We start from the raw sequence: 27,516 nt of genomic DNA on the forward strand, positions 1-27,516 counted from the left end.
ATTATTTGAACAATTATTTAAGTTTGCATAAATTAAATGTACATGTTGGGAGTGGTTTGTTTGGGTTTTCTTTTTGTATTTTCAATAAATTAGATAAGGGAATAGATATGGCAATTTTGACTCCAGAACCACGTTGCCGAGGTCACACATTGATGTTGGACGAGATGGGTGGTAGTAACCTGTCAGTCTCTGCTCTAATACACCCAAAGGTGTTCGATCAGGTTGGGGTCAGGACTCTGCGCAGGCCAGTTAAGTTCATCCACACAAAAACGCTCTCATCCATGTCTTGACGGGCGCACCGGTGCAAAGTCACGTCGGAACAGTACCAGGCAGTCTCCTGCGCTCCCTTCAGCAATGCCATGACCTGAGCAAGTTTGGAAGCTAAAACTCCCATTCTGAGTTGCAGAGGACATACCGTACTGTGTTTTTTGTTTGTTTGTTTTTTTAAAACACTAAGATGGATGTTAACGCTTTACTCTTGCCATTGATACAATTTAGCACGTGGATGATCGACAGAATCATTATTCCGGCTTGTCGGGCTCAAAAGCCTACCTTTGCACATCCAGGATACTCCAGCAAACATCTCGAGCTCGACAGCTCATTCATCACGAGGCAGGAGCAAAATATCAAAACGACACGGCGGTCTGACGTGCGGCGAGAGGGACGCCGTAAATGTACGCGTGGCTCACCGGGTGGGAGAGCCGCGAGCCTATGGCCTTGTATGCAAAAAGCTATATATCCCGCGAGACCATTTTGTTGGTGGAACGACATGGAGCGCGAATAGGCCGAGCTCACCGCATTTAATCTGCACGCCTCTTACAGCACGACCATTTTCCGAAGGGGGGAACACTGTGTCAGACCGGCGCGACTTTCTTGAATTTAGCGCTTGCGCCGCTGGTTACGTCCCGATGTAGAATTTATTTACGGAAGGCTTTTATCAATGACAAATGAGCAAGGCTACAGGTAGCACATCAGAGATGATTCGCTGGTGACAGATGGCCTGAAAGAATTTATATGACTCAGACTTCCATATCGGGACAGTTGATTGCTATCTTTATTTCAATTCTAGACCGAAGTGCTCTCGCTGAAAAATTAGCGCAATACCCTTGCAGCGATGTTAGCATTTGCTTCTATCACTTAAAAGTATTTATTCCTTTCCCTTGATAGAACGCTGACCGTCCCTTTCTATCGTCACCAAAGTAATTCCCCCTCATACAATAACATTCCACCCCTGCGGGAAGAGGCTCATGAGTCACCGCGCCTGCGTCCGTTACGTTCGCGGGGCGCACCGGAGAGAAAATACTGACAGTAATCATCATTTGCCACTCACCCGTGCGACGACAAGGTTGCGGCGAGGGGGCGCGAGAGGCAGGCTGAGGTCGTTTACAGACACCGCGAGATATTTCTGGGTGCACGGCCAGCCAAACGTTACGTGAAAACATCGGCGGAAACATGGCATACGCGCCGAACGTCGACAACCGTTACGTACAGACACTTCAGGAAGGCATTTGCCTTTTTTAGTTGTCCCCCCCCCCCCCCAAAAAATAAAATAAAATCTGGAGATGTTTTCCGATGCTAAACGGGGAGAATTTTTTCATCATTGCACGTGCGCCGAGCACAGCAGTGAATTTCGATAACTCGCCAAAGAAAACCAGAAGAGTCCAAACGATGAATTAGAACAAGGAACAAAAGGGTTGGATTAAGTAGATTCTTCGGCAACCACAGAAACACGTAAATTACGCCAGAGGACCCCCCTCCCGGATTTTGTAGTCATCATTTTTGATTTGGAGTTCTTCTTACCTTTGGCACTCGCTGGCATGGAGAACTAGGTCCTGGTTGTTCTTGGCACTGACGGTGAGCTCGTGTTCCGTTGGGTTGAAAACATCCAGCAGTAGATGGCACTGGCGGGTGCTGTGGGAAAGAAATGACCCCCCCCCCCCAAGTATTCGTGAATATGAAGTCAAATACAAATGGAAAAAGTACGGCAGGTTCACACTGCTCCGTGAGCTATTTGAACATACTTGCTCACAAAAACCTGACCTTCGGATGACATTTGCCGATCCATTTAAAATGCACTAATACGCGTAATCTTAATTGGTTTTGTTGAGAGCCACGTGTGCATAATGGATTGACATTAAAAGAACAACCCCCCCCCCCCCAAAAAAAAACCTCATCATATTCACTGACACGTGTATGGCCAATGCAGGTTGTAAAGCCAACATGGAGTGTCTATCAATCCTTGTCAGGACATCAAAAAGATGGCGACGCTTTCATGAGAGTGCTCCGGCCTGGGCGGAGCAGGCCATTCTTCAAACCACGTCCAGGCCTGCTCCTCTATCAGCCATCATAAGGGGGGCCAAATTTGCAATTGACATCAAGCGGGAGGAGACGATACTGGCTTTTAAGCCAAGTGGATATTTCCCCCTCCTGGTAATGACTGATGAAAGGGAATTATCTCTCTCAACAGAAACAGATAAGACTCCCAAACTTTCTGCTTTGTTTTGGCTCCAAAGTAATTTGGGATGATATATTCCCAATATTTTAGCTGTAAATAAATATGACAACAAATGTATTGATGTCGTCCACTGTGTGTGTGTGCATGACACACACACACGCACAAACACACACGCACATATACATATATATAAATATGCACACGCTGAGTGTAAATTAAACATCCCATCACCTTGTTTTGCCTCCCGGGCATCACCGAAACTCATTCCCAGCTCGCTTCCGTTCTTTTCAATCCCAGGGTTAATGGAGGATTATAGTACGTTCGTTCGTCTAAGTCGCTAATAAACTGCGGCGGCAATTAAAAGAGCATATATTTTTAGGCCAACCTATGTTTCTTTAATTGTCTTGTTGTCTCCGCCGGCGGACGTGATTAACAGGCTGCGTGGGGGCGAGCCACTGATTTATAGGCTAGGCCAGTAAGCCGGGGCAATCAATCAGAGCCACCCGATAAGAAACACAGACTCATTGCTCTTGCACTGTCCGGCGCAGATGACGACGGGGATATAAACGGCAGACAATGTGGATTTCTGGAAGTTAGGTGAGCTACGGCGTGAGCCTAAAATAACGCGAAACAACGGTCGAAAGCGGTGGCTCTACTTGTGAACCCCGCACGCAGCATCACCTTGTTAAGCATTCATCTGAGCTACTACAGAGGGCACATCGATTTGAGGTGGATAAATGATTCAAAACTGCCAATGGGATCTTCCATTTTGATATCCATAAAATATTGAATGCCCCTCGTACTTTGGCGGGATATCAATGAAGTGGTCGGTAACGCACGTATGCATGAAAAGCTTGGGATACATCATGCACCAGCACTGCCGTGTGCCTCGGTTCGATTGGTGAAGGGAAACTTATATTTCAAGAACACCGGCCACGGCTGGAGAGAAGACGACCTTTCCACATGATTATTTCAGGTAAAGCAGCAAGCGTGTCAGAGGGTGGTAAGAAGAAGAAAGTTAATGAATGCCGCCGTCTATTTCACAGATTCCTGCGAACAAATTAAACCGGGGCTTAACATATTGCTAATATTGAGAAGAAGAGACTCGGAGAAGTCTCCAAATCAAGCAGCAGCCATTTGATCTCAACGGTTGCTGTAAATAGTCAAAGCCGAGGTCAGATCATAAATAAAAAACATTAAGTAAAATAAATAAAAAGGAAAAAAAAATGGAAAAGCGGGTGGGCTGTGAGGTGTGCCGTAGGTGGATAACAAAAGACAAAAACCATGAGATTGATCGATGATTCTGGGACTACCGCTGGAGTCTGGAAGTGCTGAGGTTGCCACCCCGCAGTAGGAAAAGCGTCCAACTCCACGAAAAGGAGTTTGTTTGTGCATTCTATTGAACCGACGCTGCCTTCAAGAATCATGAAAAGGTTTTGGAAAATGCTTCTCAAAGTGTAGGTTTTGTTCGCGCGTGTGCCACATCGTGCAACCGCAGCATTTTCGGGACAATGTACTCTCAGACCCTGCGCCTTGTCACTATATGTCACAGGCATCGAGAGAAGATTTGTCGTCTGTGGGAAGCAATTAATAACGTTCGGACAACTTAAGTGAAAGTGGAGTCTTTCCTCACAGCACGCACACAATTCCCTGGGCACAGTGACGGGGGAATCACCAGTAGATGTCTAACTATGGCAAGGCGGAAATGAACTGCTTGATGGAAAGAAATAATCAAGGCACCTACATCAACTACATGACATCCATCAGCTGCTGGCGACAGAACAACAAATTCTACTGCGAAGAATGACATCAACCTCCATCAGAAAGCGAGAGAGAGAGAGGATAAAGGCACACAACATACCAATTTCTTTTTTTTTTTTTTTTTTTTTTTTTTTTTTAAACATGTCCACCTTCATGTATGGATCACTGCTTATTTCACACATGCTGTTTCACTGCCACTTCGTTGAACAGATCTGGCACCTTTTATAAGGCCAAAGCCCCCAAAGAGTGGGTCGGAGGAAAAAAAAAATAACAAAACGGAGTCACTTCCAGCACGGGGAGAGGTCAAAGAGGAGGCCTGCAGCAGCGCTGGAGAAAACTGCTGTTTAAAGGATATCGGAGCAGCTAAATGGAATTTATGGGTGCGTGTTTTTATGTACTTAAAAAATAAAAATAAAAAAAGAAAGAAAAAGAGTCCCCGTGAACAAAGAGTCAAATGTGCTGACTAAATGATGACGTGAGAAAAGGTGAGACAAATTGAGGGTACTGTAGGAGGAAAGAGAGAGCGTCGGCATAAAATAAGACGTGTGAAAGTGCCGACTGTGCAAAGGGAGCAATGCAAATTCGAAGTAGTTTGCGGTGACAAAGCTGATGGGAATGATCATCGGGAAAGAACGCACGGGAAGATGAAACTATTCACCAAAATACTAAAACATCATGAAGAAAGGGGCAAATATTCCATGACGGACTTTTTTGGAGCTATTTTGACTCTTCTGTCCTTTTACAAGGTATGAAGGAGTTGAGATGAAAGTCAAAAGTAAGAATTCAAAAGTAGCTGAGGACGGGGGGGGGGGGGGGGGGGAAAGGAAGGTAACGTGATGGAGTAGACGGTAAGATGAAAGTGGTGGCAGACTGAAAGGAAAGGTGAAAGGGGGGCAGAAGGGGGGGGGGGGGAACAGGGGCTACAATCTGAGAAAAGGGGTCGGGAAACGCGACGAAAAGATAAAAGAAAAGTCAGAAATGGAATATGCAACATGTTCGAGACTCTTGTCACTGTAGAGCTTAACGGCGGAAGATTGACCAGTGCGCAACGTGTCACTCGCTTCTTTAACGCGACTTGAGCTCATATGATGTGCGATTGTTTTCGTGTTCAGCCTTTTGGCTATTCTTATTCCGAGCGAGATCGCTGCACTTCTGTGTTCCGATGGACTCATCCAAGCAATGTTCACAATTCCTAGCCCTTGAGTTATTTTGCCCCAGGGTGTGCCGGCTGGGATGATTCTCTTTTCTCCATCGATTGTGCAGGAAAAATGCCGTTTTTTACGTTGAGTTGCACCGCATGCTCAAAGTCAGGATTACATACAAAGTTACAACAATGAATGGAAGCTTGGCAACGCCTCTTCAGCAAGGTGTACATGAATAATAAAAATGGATGTAAGTCAAAGCAAGTGGACAAAAGCTTACAGTGTTGCAGAAATGTATTCTGAAAGTAAGAAAGACCGAAAGTGACATTTTCAGCGCAACGATGTAACCCGTCAGTGTTGCTCCAAATCCTTCCGTGGTTTCCTCGATTTGGCGTTTGACTCATGTGCCAATGACTGCGATATTGGATGATGCAAATCAAACGTCCGCCAGCGGGAAGCCTCGCATGTATTTAAAGGCTTTTCATTTTGACACGTTTCCGATATTTTGTGCTTCAAGTCATCAGATAACGCCGGGCGAGATGCCTCCGCGGCGAGAGGGTGACGGTGCAGCCGGCTGACGTACTTAACGGCGCCGACCCCAAGATGGATGGCGTACGCCGTGGGTATTATTACAGCTAATGGTTCATCTCAAGCGGCCATTACGCCGCCACCATCGCGCGCCGCCAGCCTACTGCCCCCCCCACCCCCGGTTTCGGTTGGGGGAGATGAAAAGTCAAGCGGGACGCATGGAATGCGTATGCATTCGAGGAGACATGAAATATGAGCCGCATTGAGTGGACAAGAGATAAGAGTCAATTTAATTTCGATTCAGGTCAGTTGATTTCTTGCAAAACGATCGCTTCGGAGCGAGGGACGGCGTCCCCGCCTTGAATAGCGTAACATATTATTCTTTTTTTAAAGGAAGTAATTGACCCCCCCCCCCCCCCCAAAAAAAAATTGTTTACAATCGGCCATTGCGGTGAGTCATTTGTAGCCGAAAAGGGTGGCTATTTGATTAGAAATAGCGGGGAGAACCACAGCCTGGTTTCTTGTCTTTTCGGTTTTATATTTGCGAAGAAAAACACACTGCATACCACGGGACAATAACTCTGGATAGTCTTACGGTGATGGACCTTTGAAGAATTGATCACAAAATGAAGGGACCGTTTTCAGCCAGATTGTCACCGTGTGCTCGTGAGTGAATTTTTTTTTTTTTTTGTGGATGCGGTGTGTGTGAGCATGTATGAACAGCAATTTTCATGGCCGTATGTTACCTGGTTGCGGGGAGGGTGCTAACTCTGGTGAAGAACACGGACGGCTCGACATCAACATGGACTCCAACGGACAGCTCCCTGTAGTAGCCCTCCACTTTGCCAGCTCCCCCGGAGTACTTGAAGCTGAGGACCGCCTCTAAAGTCTGCAAACAACAGAACATCAAACTCATGAAATTGTGGCCAAATATCGGCGCAGAGCGGCTCAATGTGACTGAGGTCAGATCAGAGGCAACGTCTTGTCTTGCCATTCCGTCAGCCCAGCCGGTGCTGCTTTGAAGTCCCGTCGTATCGAGTGAAAATAAAAAAAATTAAAAATACAAACCGCGGCAGAGCTATTGTGCCGTTTAATGAAATGGAAGTGCGCCATTACGGCGAGAACGCCTTGAGCGGCATGATCGGTGTCTCAAAGCCAGGATTCGGGATCAACGTGCGGCTTCCTCAATTGTGAGGAGAGAGGATTGGGTGGGAATCGTTGGCTTTGCTCCATCGTGAACACACAAAATCAGCTGTCGAGAGGAAGGAACAGCAGAGACGCAGCCAAGTGGGCAAATGATAGGGAAATTAAAAGTGGCAGTTTATGGCGAGGGGGCGCCAGCTGACTCAGGTAATGGGGCTGAAGCGTGGCGAAATGGAGCGGGCGCGGTTCTGCTTTTCTTCCCGCAGAGAGCGTACATCATCCCGGCACAGACTGCTGATTGAGACACTAGCTGCTACTTCGCCAAGAAAAGCCCTCCGCCGTTGATGAACTACAGAGTGTGAAGCTGATGTTCTCAAAAGGGAAGTAGCCAAGAGGTGTCATCAGCAGGTTGAAACCTGGAAGAATGACAGAACGGCACAAAAGTGGAAATCCTTGGAAATATCCACGGACCAGACATGACTTTCATTGCGCTCTTTTCATACGAGCATGTCAGACGTGTTGTTAAGAGACATTGAAATGTCGCTGTAAGCTTGTGCCCATCACATTGATGACCTTTTAGTCTTTTTCCTGACTTAACCGTCACAAATATTTTCAGAACTTTTGTCAATGCGTTGAAGCTGGAACGTTTGTGACATATGGACAGCGCGCCAACCCGACATGAATCTCTTCACTTGATTTTGGCTGTTGTTTCAGGGACGCGAGTTCTATTTACACCCTACAACAAGCTAGCAAAGCTGAATGCAAGTGATGGCTTCTGTTTAAACTCCCCCCACCCCCATTCAAAAACCGCAAAGAGTGCCAGGCAGTCAGATTCAAACAGCCCAAACCTATCCGCCGCTGAAATCTTTCATAACGGTGCCATTTCAGAACCACATTTTGACACTATTTGCACAGTGGCAGAGAAAACTGGTTGGGCCGATAACGGGTTGCAAATATTTCATGGGGTGGAAAAAAAAAAAAAGTGTTTCAATTTGACACCAGTGTTTCTGCCAATGCCCCCCCCCCCAAAAAAATCCTTTTTCAAAATTGGATGGAAAATTCTAGTACATGGAAAGTAGAGTATAATTTGCAGGCAGCGGGCGACAAAAGCCGCGTGATCCAGCGGCTGCCGGTATGGCACTAATGGCCTCAGCGTGAGTCTCCAGAGAAGTCGAGATTGTCTCCGAGACGCTGGCAAACACCGATTCCCATATCCCTTTCGCCGACTGCAACAGACTTACGGTTCCTCATCTGTTTAAACCTCCTCCCCGTCACCCTCGCTGTCAGCTCTCCAGCTCTTCGGGAACCCTTTTTCAATCACTGCAGACTGAAAAATGCCCCCGCGGTAATAAGCTGACGGCGGCAGAAGTGAGCGAATCAAACAGCCTGATCACGTACACAGGTCAGAGAGATTAGGATAACTGTTTGGTGCAATGCTCTCGATTATTATTATGATTTGGTGGGAGGAGGGGCAGGAGGAACGACAAAAACTGCGTATGTTGTTCCAGAATCGCCATCGGTCCGATCCTTTGGCAAACAGTAATCCCTCGCTATTCTCGAGGGATGTGGACTGAGTCCTGCTGCGGGTAGAAGAAAAAACAAACAAAAAAAAAAAAAACGATAGATGCCCACTATTTTAGTCACATCTTCAAGCATAAATATGTCACGTCGAACTCATCTTACACTTATCCTATTTCCCTTCAAATAAATGGCCAGCAATTGATTTTATTCTGAAAAAAAAAAATGTTGCTGCACCAGTGGAGACATTCCACGGATATATTACGTTGGTATTCTTGAACTTGTAATTGTCCTTCCACACACTCCACTACTACCGCCACATTCTGTCACAGAGGCAGCAAAGTTTATTTGCCGATAAAAAGTACCGCATTAAGTTGGTACAGAACGTAGCTCTTCAGCAACGTGTTATCGAGGGCTAGGAAAACTTGACTCCATTACACCGTATAATGCTCGTAAAAAGCGATACAAAAGTAGAGCCACAGTCGCTGCAGGTGAACGTTTGCGAGAGCGAGCGCTTGCCAAATTGGCCGTCAAAAATAAAAGGCGAGCTTGATCTTTGCTTGCGGGTGCTGCCGTACATCACCGGCATCCATAAATACCGCCGACTTCTCAGGGACCGCGCTGATTTAAGAGGGACCGACACCAAAAATGACAAGTGTGCCGCGGAGTTAAGGAGGCCAACACTTCCGATTGGTCTTGCCTGAGGAGGTAAAAGAACCATCGAGTGGGAATCAAGTGTAGTGGCGAAATGGAAAACGACATCTGTGGCAGCTTTTGGGTGTGTTTTCGGCTAAAGCCTTCTTCACCCCCCCCCCCCCTCTGAAGGCAACACTAGCTTTGGAGGAACATGTGTCGCCATCCTTATCTCTGGTACACTGTGGATTCCCTCGTTAACACACAAGCCGACGGTGATAACTACTTGCCAACACACTTGTTTTCCACACGTTGATAAGGCAGAAACATCCTTATCTTAATGTAAAACGGCTAAATTAGAATTGGTCCTAAGCCTCTATTTGTTGTAGACTTACATTAGTCTATCAATCCCCCCCTTTAATTATTTTTTTTTCAAGGTCTATTTCAACAAGAGTGTGTCCCTAATTGTCCGTAAATATAAGGCACGAGCCCTGCTTAGGATGCATCTGCTCAGTCACGGGGGGGGGGGGAAGCAAGCCAGCAGCCCGGAGAGATATTGAGTCATGTTGCGGTGCTGTGGGCCCCGGTGGAAAACTTGAGCGATGACTTGAGGGAATTCCGAGGCAATATCGCTATCTGGAGTACCGCTGGGGCCGCATCTCGTGTGTACACCGGGTGTCAATCACTGAACCAATCAGCTCACCCACCACCACAGGGTTGCTTGCTTGAGAGACAACAATGTGAAGTTTAGAAGAAAAGCATCCTGTTGATAGCACCCCACCGCCCCGCGTGGGAGATGCAACGTTTTCAACGACCAGATTACCCGCTTCAAAGTCATTCATTTGAAATGCATCTCTGAAAAAGATGACTCTCACTCTAGCTTCTGCCAGACAGCTTTATGACTTCCAAGAATACTTTAGCAAGAACAATATGTCGCATACACTCCCCTGCAATAATATTGTAACAGTGAAGCCAATTCCTTGAATGTAGTTTGACCGAATCCCGGCTTTTCATTTCCAGATACATTGAATCCTAACTTATTTGCTTTTGTGGAAATTATTCAATTTGGCTGAACGACTCCCCTACTGTTTTTTTTGGGGGGGGGGGGGGGTTGCTCCTTTTGTAGTGCCTGTTTTAAGATATTTGCCTGTCAGGGAGGAGCCAAGCTTAGCCTGGGTTGTTAGTGGAAATTACAGTCTTTTTTTTTGCTCTCTTTAGCGGCTATTAAAAAGCTCAAGCTAGCACACGACTCGGGTCTTGATACTGCTCGTCTCATTCCGCGCAGTTAAAAGGAAAAAAAAAAGACCCCACAAAAATGACAACCAAACAGCAACAACCACTAGAGAGTAAAAGTACATTTGATACACAATTAGCATAATACAAACACATCAAAAACAAAATTATTTGGGGTCATCATTGCTTTTAATTCTGGGCTAAAACTGTAGCATAAACCTTGCATTGGGTGGTGATGTAATAAACCATAATGTTGCTTTCTTTAGATTTAGTCTACACAAAGACAAAAAAGCCTTGGGCTACTCTGTTATTCACTCCAAAACTGCTGGCACGGCAGTTTTGTTTTTTTTGGTCTTGGTTGAAAATGAAGTTGTTTTTAAGTACCTCTCTAGACACGCAAGCAAGCACAGCCTCTCTTCATGTGCAATTCAAGGCAAACGTTGATCCCTCGGGTGCCTCAAACAGGGAAGCGCTTTTATCCAACACTCTGGTTGTACGGTATGCAGGTGTCACTCCATTAACCAGGATGCGGTCCCACGGCCCACGGTGCAAAGCGCGGTGGGCGCCCGGTGCTGATGTGTAGCACAAACGGCCACGGAATTGTAACGTTTGATTCACATATGGACAGGGACACAGATTTCAATTTTCAAATGTAAAGAGTAAAAGTTCAAAAGTCACCAGAAAAACAGATGCGTACAGATACCTTAGGAATCTACAGTAGCTTTACGCAGGTGGAATGACGGCCACCATCCCGCGGCATCCGACTATCCTTTACTCGGTAACTGCAATACGCTCAGGCGGCGATGCAGTCATGGAGGGCGGCGGCATATGGGCGCACGCTCGGCCAGGCTGACTGGATTTCACACATGAGTTCAAGTCCAGTAAGTATGATGAAATGCTTGACTCTCTATTAATTACATGCTGGCAGCCTTGCATACGGCCGCTGCAAGCACGCGTAGCTTAGAGGAATCAACCAAGCAAACTTCGTCATGATTCACGACGGTGTTGTTTCAGTGCCCGTACTTGAAATAACATGAGAACCATACAGAAATATTTGGACATAGAAGCATTTAAAAAAAAATTGTGTTGATGGTTTTGAACAACATCCAGTCAATGATTAAAAAAAAAAATGCTATAAACATTTTGGTTAATGCAAGACTTTTTTGGGGCTCGTGTTAAGATCTCAAGTGGAAAATCACAAAATCTGAATGGGATCCAAATAAAAATGTGACCCCCAACACTCCCCAGAGTCAAACAACAACTTATGATCGGAGAGTTCTTCAATGCCACTGACTGCAACAGCAAAAACAAACACTCCGCATGCAAATGATTTTTGTTGATTGAACAAGGCTAACATTCAGATCGAACCGAAAGCTCCACAGTTGCACTCCCCAATGGTATGTCTCCCTTGCACCTCATGGAAAAAATGCTTCAGTACCCCTGAATGGGCTGCACATGTTAAACGAACGATGATCATTTCAAAAAAGATTTTTATGGAGCAGATCGTTTGGCAAAAGAAAAGCATTACAAAAGGCAAGGCAGGTCAACGGGTACTAGATGATGTCATCGCCACCATATTGTACCTCAAATTTGAGAAGAATCCCCTACTCACTGACCACCCCCAAAAAACCCACTCACAGACAGAAAATGATGTCACGCGCTGGCAGGCATATTCATTCCGGGCATACGCCAGCATCGCCCCAGAAAAGCACCTCGCGGTACTGTAATAATAAATATCTGAAGCTCTATTTTTTTGTGAGGCCTCTGTTAACGCTGAAATGTAAAATTTAGCCATATTTTATATACGCGACACTGTGTATGGCTATTCTATAACTCGGTGAAGCGCTTTGGAGTGCTCTCTGTGAAAAGTGCTATAAAAATCAAATGTACTTTCTGACTTCAGCTGGTCATGGGTTTAAGAGTGTGTCCTTGGTAAAATGTCTCCCCCATCTACGGCAACCCCGGAGCCCAAAAACTTTCGGAACCGTGTGGCAAAGCGATAAAATGACAAAAATATCAAGGATCGTGAGTGATAAACCGAAAGGGATTCAAGAGATACACTTAAAAGTAACCATAGTACGAAACGGAGATTTACAACGGAGCTAATAACGAGACAACAAGGACCAGGTTTAAGACATGAGAACGAGCGACGCAACAAAAGGGTCCATGAGCGCCGTCAGGTGCAATGAACGAGACGCATGACACCCAAGGGAGGTAACTCCACCACATAAAACAAGATGTTATTGGCTTCCTACAGGTGCGTGTGTTATGAAAAAAAAAAAAAAACTAGATGTCCAGAAACAAAAACTCTCCAACTGGAAATATCCCAATTCCTAACAGGACTCTAACTCTCGTATAGCCGGGACGAAATGGGGCCCCCCTCCCGCTCGCTGCGAGCACGCTCGATGAATTTGATGGAAAACGCTGCGCTAACTCTCCGCCAAGGCGGGCATGACAAAGCGAGCTAACAGGGTTGCTGACTCACCGAGGAAGTCGACGGCACCACTTTAAGAATTCATTCAGACGTGAGCAACCCTCCTCTGAGCGTATCCCAAAGGTTTAATTTCACATTCCAAGTGGAAGTGGGGACTCCTCCAGGAAACCACTCCGCACGCGCAGTCAAAAGAAAATGCAATGGAGTGATTAATACACAGCAATTACCATCAAGTCGAATCATGAAAGAAAAAAGGGAGGCCTATAATAACTATGCTGTCAAACAACTACTCGGGGGTAGGAGAGCGCGAGGAGTGAGATGGGGTATGTAAGCTGACGCGGGTTCCGCAAAAGACGTCACGGGTGTATCGAGCGCTTTGCGACGGGCATAAAAGGCTGAACGGAAAAATAAATAACAATAATAAATGTGCCAGACTCCCCGCGAGGGATTCCAATAATCGGAAGCTTCTCCATGATGGGTTCCCCGCACCTGGCATCTCATCCAACCTCTCACTTTACCTCACTCGCGGCTTGCAGTCATTTATCGCCGTGGTGCGAGGGATGTGCTTTATGCTGAGGCAACCTCGTCGACAGGCTGCGTCGCACCGATAAAAGTGGTGAAGGTGGAAGCGGCACGTGCGCCGTTTTGTGCCTTCAAACACATCCAAGAATATCACGCCATCCTTTTTCGATCCCGCTTCCCTTCCTTTATGGTTGCTGGTGAGCTGAAGTCTATCCTAGCCAACCCTGGACTGGTTGCTAATCATTGGCAAGACATATGGAAGGACCATTCTCTCGTACATTCATGGACAGTTGAAGAGTCTTTGATCAACCTGACGTCGGAGTTTAGGGAATGTGGGAAGAAGCCGGGCTACTCGAAAGAAAACCAACACCAACGACAACGACAACAACTCCACACAGGAAGTGACGGGAGCAGAGAACTGTGACGTCGACGTGCGAGTCACTAGCTCACCATGTAGCTCCATTAAACCATGGATGAAGAATTTATAATGGGAAGCCACTCAATTGACCTTTGTCACTGATGAAATCTAAAAATGCAAAAAAAAAAAAAAAGGGGGGGGTTAATTTGCTGAGGAGAACAAATTGCAACGAGGTCAACAAAATACATGTCTTCAACTGTATTCGTACAGCCTGCCGGCGGTGCGGCGGTTGGCTGGTTTTAGCTAGCTTAAAACCAGGAAATGTCTTTTTTTGGTCTGTGAATGCCCGTTGGCATTTTGATTGTTGCATCTGTGACATTGCAACACCATGAGGAGTCAAGTCCCTAAGTGTCGGCCACCCATGAAAACCGGTTGGCAAACCCTACACACGCCGTTACGAGTTCAGTCAGGTTTGGCACCTGATGTGGCCAAAGCTTTCCCTGTGACATCACCACGCAGGCTAAACTTAGCTCCTCCCAAAAACTCCTTGTGTCGCAGTTGAACTGCATCACTTCAACATCATTCTTTAACACCAATTCCTATTGAAAAAAGGACTTTGGCAGTATCTTGTGGCGGCCTAGGGCATTGAGCATTTCAGCTAAAAACAAACGTGAGCAAGAGAATCGTTGCATAATGAACCGCAAACATACAGGGGGATTACTGTACCTTGTTATGAACATCATCAATGCAGGAACAGTTTATTTAAGATACCAAAACAGGACGATCATTTACACATGGACTAATAATTTTTGGTCGATGAACAAAAAGCCCATCGGCAGAAGTAATAAAGTGTCTTACGGGAATCAGACCGATGAGCGTGTGGATCCCGTGACCCCAGCCGATGATGACGCCTTTCAATTAGTCTTAATTACCCCGACTCACATTTCCGAGCAAAGCGCGGGACCGCACGGCAGCAGTAAACTTTCCAAGACCTGACGGCGAGGGCTAAAAATAGACACCGTTTGACAGATTGCCCCGCGCTGCGCCGAGCTCGCCGCCACAAGAGGATGGATGGTTTATTTAGTCCGTGTGTTGTCCCCCCCGAGGCGTCGGTGGAGACAGTTGTGTTAAATAAGGCCAAATCTTTCACTGATGGAGGTGTTTGTCAGTAGCCTGGCATGGAAAAGGACGGTGAGGTGGCACCGTTAATATAAAACGACACTGAGGAAGTCTGATAAGGCTTTCAAACTTTTGCAATGATTCACCTCTTTCAGTTTAGGCTTTTTTTCTTTTCTTTTTTTTTGTCTGGATGGTAGCGAGGGCACGCTCGCTGCAGAAGAGTTTCATAAATAATGCAGAATCATTGAACCCATTCACAGCCTGTGCAGCGTTTTATTTTTATTTTTTTCACCCTCTCTGCTCAATTTGCTTTTTTTCTGGACCGTGTCCACAACAGCTCTACACAATTTATGACACAAAAGGTATATCGCAACAGCACCCTCTAAATCAGGGGTCTCAAACTCCGGTCCTCGAGGGTGGCTTTCCTGCATATTTTCCATCTTTCGCTGCTGTGACACACCCGATTCAAATGATCGGTATCGTCGTCAGGCTGCTGCAGAGCTTGCTGATGGGCTAGCTGAATATCGATTATTTCTGTCCAGACGTATCAGATTTTGTGGCGCATGTGTAGTTTTGTAACTAACAACAAAATTCGACACCGAGCTCAAACCTAATCACGCAGTAATATCCTTTATTGATTTTGCTGCAGATCAATGTTGAAACATTGTCGTCTTTTACACCCGCTGAGTGCGGCCAGACGTTTTTAAGGCCAGTTCTAGCAAATTCAACAACTCATTGAATAAATATGAGCATTAGGACTGGGTAATAGCATTTAGTTGTTTTTTGGGTTGCCCCCCCTGCCCCTCCCCATGGTAGTTCAGATTGGATTGCGGTTGGTTCCACTCGCTCCAATATCTATTCTGCTAAAATGCAAAACACAATTACAAATCCGTTACAAAGAGCGAGCAGCAGATTTAAGGATTATGTGTTATTTTTAAGGATAATCAAAGCTTTGAAACTTTGCATCATGAACAAAGGTCTACTTTTTGAAATGTTAACAGAAATACGAGTGTGCAAGAGCTACAGGGATTTATTTTCAGAAAAAAAAACAACATTACGCTCTTCAGCAGTGGTTCCCAACCGCTGTGCTCCGAAATCCTAAACGAATCATACGTGACACTTCCACTCGATGGCAGACGGTACAATTTGCCTGTCGCATTCATGCCACGGAATAATAGCGATGTTTTCACCTTCGCAGTCTCAGATGTAAACATTTTGGTTTCACAAGATAAAAGTAGCGCTTTGCTACTTGAGGCATCCATACGCAATTATAAATGGCTGAGCCGGGGGCATCAATTGCAAACACATTTTAACTACGTGCAGCAAGACCTGCTCCCGACCACTGTATATTTTTGTTTGATGGCGCGCCGTGACGTTTTTCTCCTAAAAATATTTGCCATGGCTCAATAAAAGGCAACAGTGATGTGGACTGTATTGCGGAGAAAAGGCAATATAAAAAGGATTGAAAATGTGAAAGCCTTCAGTAGGCTCACATATGAGCAGCGAGAGAGTCTCGTGCCAACTTGAAAAGGAAAGGCTGTTTCAAAGTCAAAACTACAAGCGATGACGCTGATGGTAAACAAGCCAAAAGGACAGGGGGTGCGGGGGGCGGGTGGGGCGGAAGTGGTTTTTTTATCCCGAGCCAAGAAAGAGAACGTCATTTGGTCCGCTACGACGGAGGATCACATTTGGGCAGACAGCTGTGGCAGTTATAAATATCGGTATCACAAGCTGGGATCGGGGAGCCGAAGCGCCGTCTGCGGCACTCGCTGGCTAAAAATAGCACTCGGGCTGGTTGGCAGGCAGGCAGGCAAGGGGACGAAGACGACGCTGCCCCCCCCACACACACACACACAATGTGATTAGCGCTCAAGAAGCTCTGCCCACCGCAGCCATCAGACACGTGTTGTATTCAAATTCGATGCAGATGTTGTCTGTGGTGGTGGTGACAAACGCACAAATACGCCAAAATCAGATCCCTTCAGGCCATCTGGTTTCGGAACACGATAATTGTCCATTTCTCTTCATGCGTGGTGCCAACAGTGGCGGCGCGGCAGGCAAGTTCGCACCATTCAAACTGTACAACTGGTTAAGATGTTTTGACTTCAAACGTCTGAGAAATATTTTGCTACATTATCTGCGTGTCGCTAGGCGTTACAGTTTCGCCATCTCTGTTATGCCCCACACTGTTCATAACCAATGAAGATGATCCTGCAATATTGCTTCGGGATTAGTTCGACCAACAATGTCGCAATTATCACGCACTGCAGACTCTTGTCATCGCAATAGGTGATAAGCCCGTGATGGCAGAGTAACCGAACCAAAAGCAAAATGTACTCAAAGAACTCCTAAAGTGGTTTAATTTTGTTCCAAATGCTATTGACTTCAATACTTATTTAAACACTGCGTGTCTTGCAAGCAATGCCATTAATGGGATTGCTTCATTTCAGAAATTGCGCATTCCGGGTCCCCTGATGCAAAGGTAGGAGGAGGCTGGCTGTTTCCTATAACTTTTGCCGGCAGTGGAACGCGCACCTTCACGCGCTCTCGCAGCATATCTGCAATGCAGTAAACCAGACATGATCCTCAGGACATTGAATTGCCTTGGATGCATCTTGGCAGCAATGTAGACATATTAAACATAATTGGCTCTGCCTGTCTTCAGGAGTGTCGGTGCCACATTTTTTTTTTGTCTAGTGCCGCTGTGGCATCATCTTGCCACTAAAGCGATATGAAGGCGAATTGAAGGAACCGGTCCCACATTTTGGTGCATCAAGCAGATGACATTTCTTTTTATTTTCTCTTATTCCCAGACTGACAGTCACGTTACCCTGAACGCATCGCCGCGGCACAGGCTGCTAACAATAACAGACCCCCCCCCCCCCCCCAAACTCCGAAGCTGCCATTTCAGTCATGTGGGCAATCAACACGGCACTCCGGAGATAACAAAAGGCTCAGCACTCATTGCAGGCACAATCTGATTCCATCAGAGCTGCAAGAGGTAAGCACGGGATGCGCTTCAACTGGGTGCAGCACTTCTTTTTTTTTTTTTTTCTTCCAATCCTATGTGTTTTTGGCACTCATTGGCAAAAATGTCACTGAGATTGAGCGGCCAAAAGGTCAGGGGAGAAGAAGAGAGCCCAGTAAACATGGCAAACGGGTACGATTTGTTCACTTGTTTAAATTTTTTTCAAGAGGATGTGGTGAACGGTTTAAGAGCTGTGAGGCTTTCAGCCAAAGTTGGTGAAACAAAATAACAAATATGAGTCATGCAGTAGGAAACTCAAAATAAAATGGACTATACGGTACATTCTGCCCTAGCTATATTGAGCAGCAGTCATAGGACCAGCCCAAGTATGGAAGTGAAAAAAAGTGTGTCTCATAGTCTAAAAAAATGTGGTATTTTTAAATGTGAAGAGGGAAAAAAATTACAACATTGACAAAAAGCAATTGGTTTTAGGATAAAAAAAAGAAAAAATCTGAATGAACATAAAATCCATTGTAACCTTTCCAGGTGAACATAATTTGACCTGCTCCAAACTTTTGAATGGACATGTCCCCGCGGCCACAAAATAAATAACTTCAAACTGTTCACATTCAGTGTTAGCAGTCACACGTCATTACAAATAAAGTGATTTTCTGGGGTAATAATGTAACGGGGTTAGCATGAGGCTGTGGGGTTGTACTCATGATGGGTGTGCGACATCATTAAAACCGACCAAGTCATCCTGTCTCTGTTTGGTTGTTTTTCCATGGACGCGGTTGTGTCTAAAATAGCAAAATAAGAGGCACAACACGAGACCGCAGATGCCATTTCTTTTTTTTTTTCACAGATCATATTTACCATGTCAGTTTTATTAGTCAATTATTACTTTGTCAAAAAGAGGTATTTTTTTTAAATTGCATGCACCGCATATAAGGAAATTATTTTCTTTTATCCTAAACAGCAAACAGCGTATTGGCTACTCACGATATAACGACAAGCAATCTCAAGCCAACAATACTGACTGAATACATCTTGTATGTGTCAAGTGTCATGTTCTGTTCCCGAGAGGGGAAAATCATGATTTGATTTTTTTTTTTTTTTTCCCTCCAAGGGCAAGCCACCAAAATTGCAGTTGTCAAGGCTGCAGGTGACCCGCAGCTCATAGACGTGTCCCCTTCTCTTCCCTTCTGACATCGAGAAAATCTTCCCCGGTGTAGATCATACCACTTCACTTAATTGCCATTCTGTCCTGCCTGTCCAACTCCAGTAGTTTTCCTCTCCCGTCACACACTGTACCCCCCACCCCCATTTGCACTTTGCCTGAACTCTGTTTATCTGCAGACAGAACACAATCTACGAATGGATATATAACTAACTAGCCGCGGCTTGGTGACATGTATCTCTCCAGTTATAAATGGACGTATAAAAAGACTGCTTTCATCCGTTATGCGTCCGCGTACTTCGCAAAAGGCTCGCTTCGTTTATTTACCTTGATGTGACTGTACTCCCCCTTGCCGGACTCGCCGCTGACAGGCTTGCTTTCGGGCCTGGGCTTGAGGACTTGACGCAAAGGACTGGAGATTGGCAGGCCTGTCACACTGATTCCATCTGAAAATTCCAAAAAAAAAAAAAAGCAGCGCAGCGTCAGCAAAAGTAGCAAGGTTATTCGTAATCGGAGGCGAGCAGAGTATCAGGGGAAAGAAGAACATTGACAAAGTTAAATATCAGCAGTCTGGGTAGCGAATTCGCAAGGATTTTTGCGGGTTCATTGTTTGAGTACCCTTGATTATCAGGCTCACTTTCGACCTTGTGTGCAAATCTTTGCTTTCCTCAAAATTACCAGACGGCCTCGTGGAGTGGTTAATTGTGTAAATTCATGGCGACCTTGAGTGCGAGCGCAGAAGCAGGAGCAGCTGTAAAACGGTGGCCTGCTGCTTTTGACGCGCTCCGTCTATGGTGAAAAGAACCAGGAGCCAACAAAATTCACATCGCAATGTGTCTGTGCCGTCAGCAGGACACTGTGCTGCCCCCCCCCCCCCCCCCCCAAAGAAAGGGTGGTTTTGCAGGCAAATAGGATTTGGATAAATTAGAATAAGCACAGCTTGGTGATACAGAAACAATTGGAAGGGTTTTTTTCCCCCCCCTCACATTCTCACCATGATAAGTCAAGCATAAGTGTTAGATTTAGATGGAACTAAAATTACCATGATTGCATAAACAGCCAAGTTTGCAACACAGTAACGTGGAACAGACTGATGGAAGAAGGTGAAAGAGGAATTCGAAATCGCTTCGAGTTTATTTACAGTGGATATTAAAAAGCTGTCGGCGAAGAGACTGTGAACTCGTACAACCTTTTTAACGTGAACAATTCAATCAGGAAAAACACAAGCCAGTCAAGTTAAGTTGCAAGCTGCAATGAATGGTCCCCGGGGAGACCTTTTCACGGCAAATCCCCCAAAAAGATCAACTATCAGACTAACCTCTGCCAAAATTAGATGGTCATTGCACGTCTCGATGGGCGGCAATTTTGTAACACTGCTCCAATGTCAAGTGGAGAGGGAATAATGTGCTGACAAAAACGCATCGTCTAAATGGTCAAATGCCAATGGCCTCAGGTCCGTTCGAGTGATACCTAAATGGGGGGGGGGGGGGGGCTAGTGCATTGTGACTTTTGGGACACCCTGTCACGTAAATTTTAAAACAAGTGCCGTGTCGCCGCTGCCTTAGCTTCCCGTTGTCACCTGTTGAAGCATTACCCAACTCGGCCTATTCCGTCAAGGAACGGTCGGAGTTGAACAAGCAATCACACAGACATTTTCACGCTTTGGTGGTATGTCGCCTGTTCAAGGAGGCACACATGACTCTCCTTGTCCCATGCCACATGACTAATGGATGACGAAAATAAGTGTGGCACCGCTCGCAATAACCGCCTTGGTTACACTCCACTTCTGATCCATATCAGTCTTTTTGTCAAGGATTCTGTGCCCTCAGAGTTTGTGCAGCACGCAACGGTAAAATGAGTTATAAACTTGGTCGCGGGACAAATTCAACCAAAAAGTACCGCCGCGCGTCTGCCGAAGCGACGTCTGCGATGCCGCGGTGGATGAACCAGGATATACGCTGGGGCAACGAGCAAAAGGTGCAGCGGACATTCTTCTGGAGGCTAGAAGCAAGGAGCCGTCAGCAGCGGGAGTGTGCGATTGCAGCTGCTGCCAGCAGTACAAAGGAGCGGCCATGTAAGGACAAACAAGAACAGCAGAACAGAACACCTCTCCAATCTTTCTCCATTTTTCCAGCAGCGCACGTCGGGGATGCGTATTTACTGCGGTGGAAGGTACACCCGAGGGTAGAGCTGCCGACGTCACGCCTATCCATAGATGATCGGCACATCAACGCGGGGCAACGGCGCTGTCATTAGGTACGACACTCGCAGCATTTAACATGATAAAGCTCCCGGCGAGTCAAGGCCCATTTGTCCCGAGTGATGACATCACTCCTGTCGGGCCCTGAGTTATTGTGTTGTCGTTTCGAGGCGGGGCCAAAGTGAGGGATAAACTCATTTGGGGATATATCGGCGAGGCTCAGCCTGCGTCGAATGTTCTCTCCTGACTGTGTTCTTTGTCTAATGTGCCCACGTCTGCCTGCCTTGGCTGACAAAGGACATCAGGTACACAGAGAGAAAAAAAAATGGGTGGAGGGGTCGGGGGGACAGATCGGGCTGATCGATTCCCCTCCTCCGTACGTGCATACAAATAGAAGAAAATGATTAGTTACCGGCCCCGATATAGCATGACAATCAGTCACTTCAGATCGACTATAAATAAGTGCTCCTGTAAACGATGCATCTGTGACGCGCAGCGGGCCGACACGTGAGCCACATGCTGGAGCTGACGGGAGACAGGCCGAGAGCGTGGCTGCGGATAAAGCATTGCAAATCAATTCATTAACAGTGATTAAACCCAATGATGGCAATTTCATTAATCTACAACGCAGGTGTCAAATTCAAGGCCCGGGGGCCAGATGTGGCCCCCCACATCATTTTAAGTGGCCCGCGAAAGCTCATCAAAGATGACAACGTCCATGATGTTTGCTAAAATCTGTACCATTTTTTTCTTAAATCTGCGACATATGGTAGGCATTTTCTTGTGACCAAGCCAATCATTGCAATAGTTGGATAAAACATGATTCTTGACTTCTTTATATCGTTTCAGTTATAATGGCCCTCCAAGGGAAGCGGTAATTATAATGTGGCCCGCAACAAAAATGAGTTTGACACCCCTGATCTACAACAACATGACTCACAGAAGATTTTGAATGGTGTGTCTAGTTTTCAAAGCAGCAATTGAATTGAATGAAAGAGGTGGGGTCCTTGGTTGACGACGGCTTTCCATTCACAGTGACCCGAATATTTTGATTTTATTACTGATATAGCATCCTTACTGCTCAAGTAGGTATAATTGGGCACACCGGCCTTCACTCAATTTTAATTTAATTTTATTTTATTTTATTTTTTACTTTTCAATGAAAAAGCAATTAGGTCCAGAGTTCCTACATTTTGGGGGACACCCACATAATAATAAATCACAAAATGTTTGGATTGTTTTTCTACAAGCAGCCCTTCATTCACATTGCAAGGAAGATTTTTTTATCCCTGCGGTCTTGAATGAATCCCATTTGATAAACGGGTGTTCTCTCTTTGACCCAACTGAACATTTTGAACGATACAAATCTTTCCTGACAATATTATTTTTTTAAATACGCCAAATACATGAAGTACATTGACACGGCAGTCAACAAGAGGTTCTCCTAGTTGGAATAACCCATGGACGTATTTTTTGTTGACAGTATTCCCCCCATCAATTATTTGCCATCACTGAAAGACTCACCCATTCACTGTTAGCAGGCGACACGAGACCATAGAAATAAAACATCGGGTTAATGGTGAAGAAGACCTCACAGGCGGTGCCAACTATGGCTTTCAAGTGAGTGAGAAATGATTCATGCTTGGATGAGGCGCATTCTGCCCAGAATGTTGCCGTCTTTGTCTCTTACATTTTGCAGACTATGGCCCCCCTGGTTTCAAACCAAACGGCTTTGCACCGAGGATAATGGAGCCATATGACGCATAAGCCACATATGCTTGAAAGGGATTAACCGTGTTTAGTTTTGACTAGAAACAAATTTAATCAAGGTGATAGCAGTTACTTTGGAATATGAATGAACGTCTGGTGCATTGAAGCTTACGCCAAGCAAGGTCCCACAATGCCGTTTGACTGCCAGGCAAATCTCTCAGCATTTCACAGCAGACTGAGGGTTGGGTATTTTTTTTCCTCCTTTTCTTTTTTTTTTTATTTTTATATCCGTTGTGTGTGATGACATTCACACACGGGTGCATTGCTGGTGGTGCGTTTTATTTCACCAGGCAATGATTGGTTTGGCTAGAGCTCATAGGGGTTGAGGTGGGGAGGGGGGGGGGGGGGGTGGCATGCAAGCAGTCAATGTTGCCAGCGGTTCTGAATGCCAACACACAGGAAGGTTTCATCAACGATAATTGATTTTTATTTATTTTTTATTTTTTTTAACTGGATACAAATCCGAATTAGAGTTGTGTGCATTCATTGTAGAGCCACATGAACGCGCCATGCTTGGCAGCATTGGAACTTGGAAGACAGACATTTTAAAAAAGCAGGCTTACTCCTAACTTACTCTTAAACGAACCTAACTATTTTCCCTCCGCGCCTCCAGTGACCCCGCACACAATTGCAGAGTCATGCGTTTGGCGAGACCACTCGCACGAGACGCCCGCTATTTATTCGTCTTTCTCTCGTCAATCGTCCTTTATCACAAATGTACGGGACATGACGTTTAACGGCCTTTCTAATATCAAGTATTTGTTGAATGAACGTGGCATATCTAGTCGCTCTTGCGGCTCGCACATTGTTGAACAGTGTGGAATTTGACCGAAGCATCATCAAAAGCTTTGAAAACATATCCAAAAATTCAATTTTGAACTTGGTTGAAAGGCGTCAATGATCAATCGCTCAATCAAAATTGAAGTATAGGCTAATCTTCCATTTGAGGCTCATATTTTTATGTCAGAGAGGTGCCGCCGCCTGTCACTGTTGCAATATGATGCAATAGTTCAGGGCTGCCTTGTTCAAACACCACCAGAGCATCAATCCGCTGTTAATAATGCCAATTCATTGACATATCAGTGTAACAGCATCAAATGTGTTGACTGAAAATTGCATCACCACAACAACAGCCTTCAGAGCCTCTTACTTAGGCAGTACCACGCCTTATCTCCTTTATTCAGGGCCTCAATTATTGCTCAGCTAATTAGAAACAGCGGAACGGTATCGTCGAAATGACCTCATGAAGGGAGATAAACACACAGCACCCTGTGTGTTTACTCTGTCAGTCATCTGCGTCGCAAAAAGAAATAATAAAACATACACGCCAAGTGGAAATCGGTGTGTTGCAGGCGTCAGTCCGTACGGGTCCCTCATTAATATTTATCAGAGGGAGAGGTTCAACAGTCCCAAGGAGAAGGTAAGGGGGGGAAAAAGAAAGAACTTGAACTTGAAAAAGAAAAAAACGGAAAGAAAGGAACACAATGGGCAAACTCACAGGTAGGGAAGAAGGTCAGACTCCCCCCCCCCCTATTCCCCTTTTTCCAAATTTGGAATATCAATGAGGAGAGGTTGAGTGGAAGCCAGAATATGGGGAGTGAAATAAAGGTATAGAGACCTTCAAGACCTCTCTACTGTTACGCTGAATGTGAAATAAGGCAGCCTGATCCTCGTTAGCGGTGGAAGAAAATGTAACCAGCTCTCTTGTCTTCTCTCCGGGTTCAGTTTAATTAGGGCTATCCTGAATCAAAAAGTCCGTTGTCGTGTACTCAGCGAACGCTGGCACAAATAGTGCACAAGATGCACCGATTGCCTTCAAAGTTATCGATGCAATCATGAACCATGCATGTTAATCTTCACATTGAAAAATAGACTTGCAATTATTCATTAAAGGAGAGGAATGTGTGTGTTGAACCAAATCTCATCATACACAACATTACACACAGTGCAAAAAATCAAACAAAAAAAGCACAAGCCTGGTGCATTTTGTTCTGTTATCACATCTGATTTGATATGGTACTGCGGATAAACAGAGGAGATATGCGCACAGTTGAATTGCAATTGCAAGATTGGGCTTACCATCATTAAGGTCCTGCAACAGGTTCTCCTGGCCAGAGAAGTCCAGTTTGACGTTTACGTTGACTGCCAGCGTAACAGCTTGGCCGGGTTTAAGAGGGATGTGAGAAGCAATCTCAGCCAGGTCCCAACTCAGAAAATCCCCAAACACTTTCTCTGTACACATGAGGGATATGCAAAAAGCTTCATGTAAAACATAGCACGCACCCCCAAAATAAGAGTGTATTTATATATATATATATCCATCCATCCATTTTCCGAACCGCTTGATCCTCACTAGGGTCGCGGGGGGTGCTAGAGCCTATCCCAGCCATCTCCGGGCAGTAGGCGGGGGACACCCTGAATCAGTTGCCAGCCAATCGCAGGGCACACAGAGACGAACAACCATCCACGCCCACACTCACACCTAGGGACAATTTAGAGCGTCCAATCAGCCTGACATGCATGTTTTTGGAATGTGGGAGGAAACCGGAGCACCCGGAGAAAACCCACGCAGGCCCGGGGAGAACATGCAAACTCCACACAGGGAGGCCGGAGCTGGAATCGAACCCGGTACCTCTGCACTGTGAAGCCGACGTGCTAACCACTGGACTACCGGGCCGCCCTACATATATATATATATATATATATATATGTATATATGTAATTTTCTATTTGTGGCTTTTAGATACCCCCCCCCCCAAAAAAAAAATCTGCGACATAACAATGCCGTGGTAGATGAACCACTATATGATGGGGAACACTGTAGTTTAGACTTGCTGCTGGCATTGCTGTCCAGAATAGATGGGGCTAAAGAGAAGAAATGCATCGTGACAGGATGCTGGTAGTATAATTTGTTTTGTTTTTTTTTGTTTTTTTTGGGCGGGGGGGGGGGGGGGGGGTAGCCTTCAGGGATAACAAAGCCACTGATTGGCCGGGCTGCGCTCACCGTCTGCAGCTCGACGCCAGGCTCTAATTTACACCGGCAACGAATGACTCAGCTGCATCCACTTGAGCCCCGAGCGTCAAATGAATGATGCATCACCTGAATAAAGCATGTGTTCATTCCGTGCAGTTGAGACACTCCTCGGAATGGGAGCAACAGGCAGGCACTTTTTTTTTTTTTCCAAGCCCGCTCACATCGCGAGCTCTGCATGCACACCTGCTAACTCTTTTAATGGGGATGTATTTTTGATGAATAACACCCAGCTTTACATATTCATAAACTCTGTGCATTAAAGAGAGAAAAGTGGAACGTGAGCAGAGAGAGAAATATGACCGATAAGTCATTCGCTTGATGACGTGATTGTGACTCCACTAAGGCAATAACAGGAAACGGCGGTGACAATTATTACTCTTCTCTGAGTTTTTTTTTTTTTTTTTTTTTTGCTTGCCAATTGACATTCAGGAAAATCTATCCGGCGGTCGGCACTGGAGCTCAACGTCACTAAAAGCTCGATTGAGAGAGCAATAAAGTGTAACCCTTACAGACTTTGTTATTTGGCATCATCATCTTTTTTAAGCCTTTTGGTGTTTGTTTGTTTTTTCCCCATCAGTGGTTGACAGCAGGCCATCAGCTTCGTGGTTTGTCAAGAACAGATCCTGTTTATTTGGGTAAATTATACGATGCGTTCTAGGACTGGGAACGGCAAAAAAGGCATTCGAATCCTTCCCTGCTTGAGAGAAGATCAGATGGCAGTTTCATTTTATTTTAAATAAAAAGACTCACTTTCACGTTAGCGCTTCATTAACTTGTCAAAAACGGATGTTTAATTTGTCAGCTCAAATGTCGCCAAACTTAATTTCTCCTCCGAGACAAGAGGACCCCGCGTCGCGCCGGGCGGCTCGTGCTCCAGAAACACAAATCTTTTTGTCCCTGCATGTCTTCCCGTGGTGACTCACGCATCTTTTATTCATTCGGCACTCGCTGAGAATTCTGAATTGTGCCAAGAGAGGAAAAACTCGAACCAAATCAGTCCACGCTGTCAGGTTAGTGCTGAGGAGGCGGGCGGGTGAGCGCATGGTCGCGTGAAGGCCACTGGCCATGCAGCCCGTCGCCATGGTGCCGTCTTGTGACACCGTGGACTATACACCTGACCTTTAATTTGTCATCCTTGACAAATCTGCTTCCGCCAACAGAATAAAACCGAAAGAAAATGAGGCCATTTTTTACAGAGCATACGGTGGAAGGCAGCCTCACACTTTTTGACTAGAAGGAACCCCCGCCTATTTGTCGTTGAGGCATTCGCTAATTAATTCACCGAAACATTGGTTAAGATGTGAAAAATCCTGATGTGCAAACCCTCAATCACAGAGACACAATCGCAGAGAAAAATGACAAAACAAGTACTTTTTTTTATTGTCAGCACATTTTCTGGTTCCAATTAAAAATGACACTTAAGGGCTGCCTTGTGTGGGGGGGGGAAAAAGTGGGAAAAAAATTCATACTAAAGAAAAAAGGGGGGAAAAAAACGATGTCACAATATCCACATAATTC

General features: G+C 45.6%; 1 protein-coding gene across 3 annotated transcripts in view; it reads right to left on the reverse strand.

Moving 5' to 3' along the window:
- Positions 1-27,516, reverse strand: part of trappc9 (trafficking protein particle complex subunit 9) — a 95,406-nt gene that overhangs the window by 34,476 nt on the left and 33,414 nt on the right. For all 3 annotated transcript variants that reach the window (XM_086136496.1, XM_086136495.1, XM_086136497.1), the window contains 4 exons: positions 25,044-25,196; positions 19,322-19,440; positions 6,633-6,775; positions 1,801-1,911 (listed from right to left, as the gene is read on the reverse strand). In XM_086136496.1, the coding sequence (XP_085992622.1) occupies positions 1,801-1,911; positions 6,633-6,775; positions 19,322-19,440; positions 25,044-25,196 (526 nt within the window). The remainder of the gene's footprint in view (positions 1-1,800; positions 1,912-6,632; positions 6,776-19,321; positions 19,441-25,043; positions 25,197-27,516) is intronic.

This window comes from Hippocampus guttulatus, chromosome 18 (genome assembly GCF_054856545.1).
Source record: "Hippocampus guttulatus isolate MCC_2025c chromosome 18, RoL_Hgut_1.0, whole genome shotgun sequence".
Lineage (NCBI taxonomy): Eukaryota > Metazoa > Chordata > Actinopteri > Syngnathiformes > Syngnathidae > Hippocampus > Hippocampus guttulatus.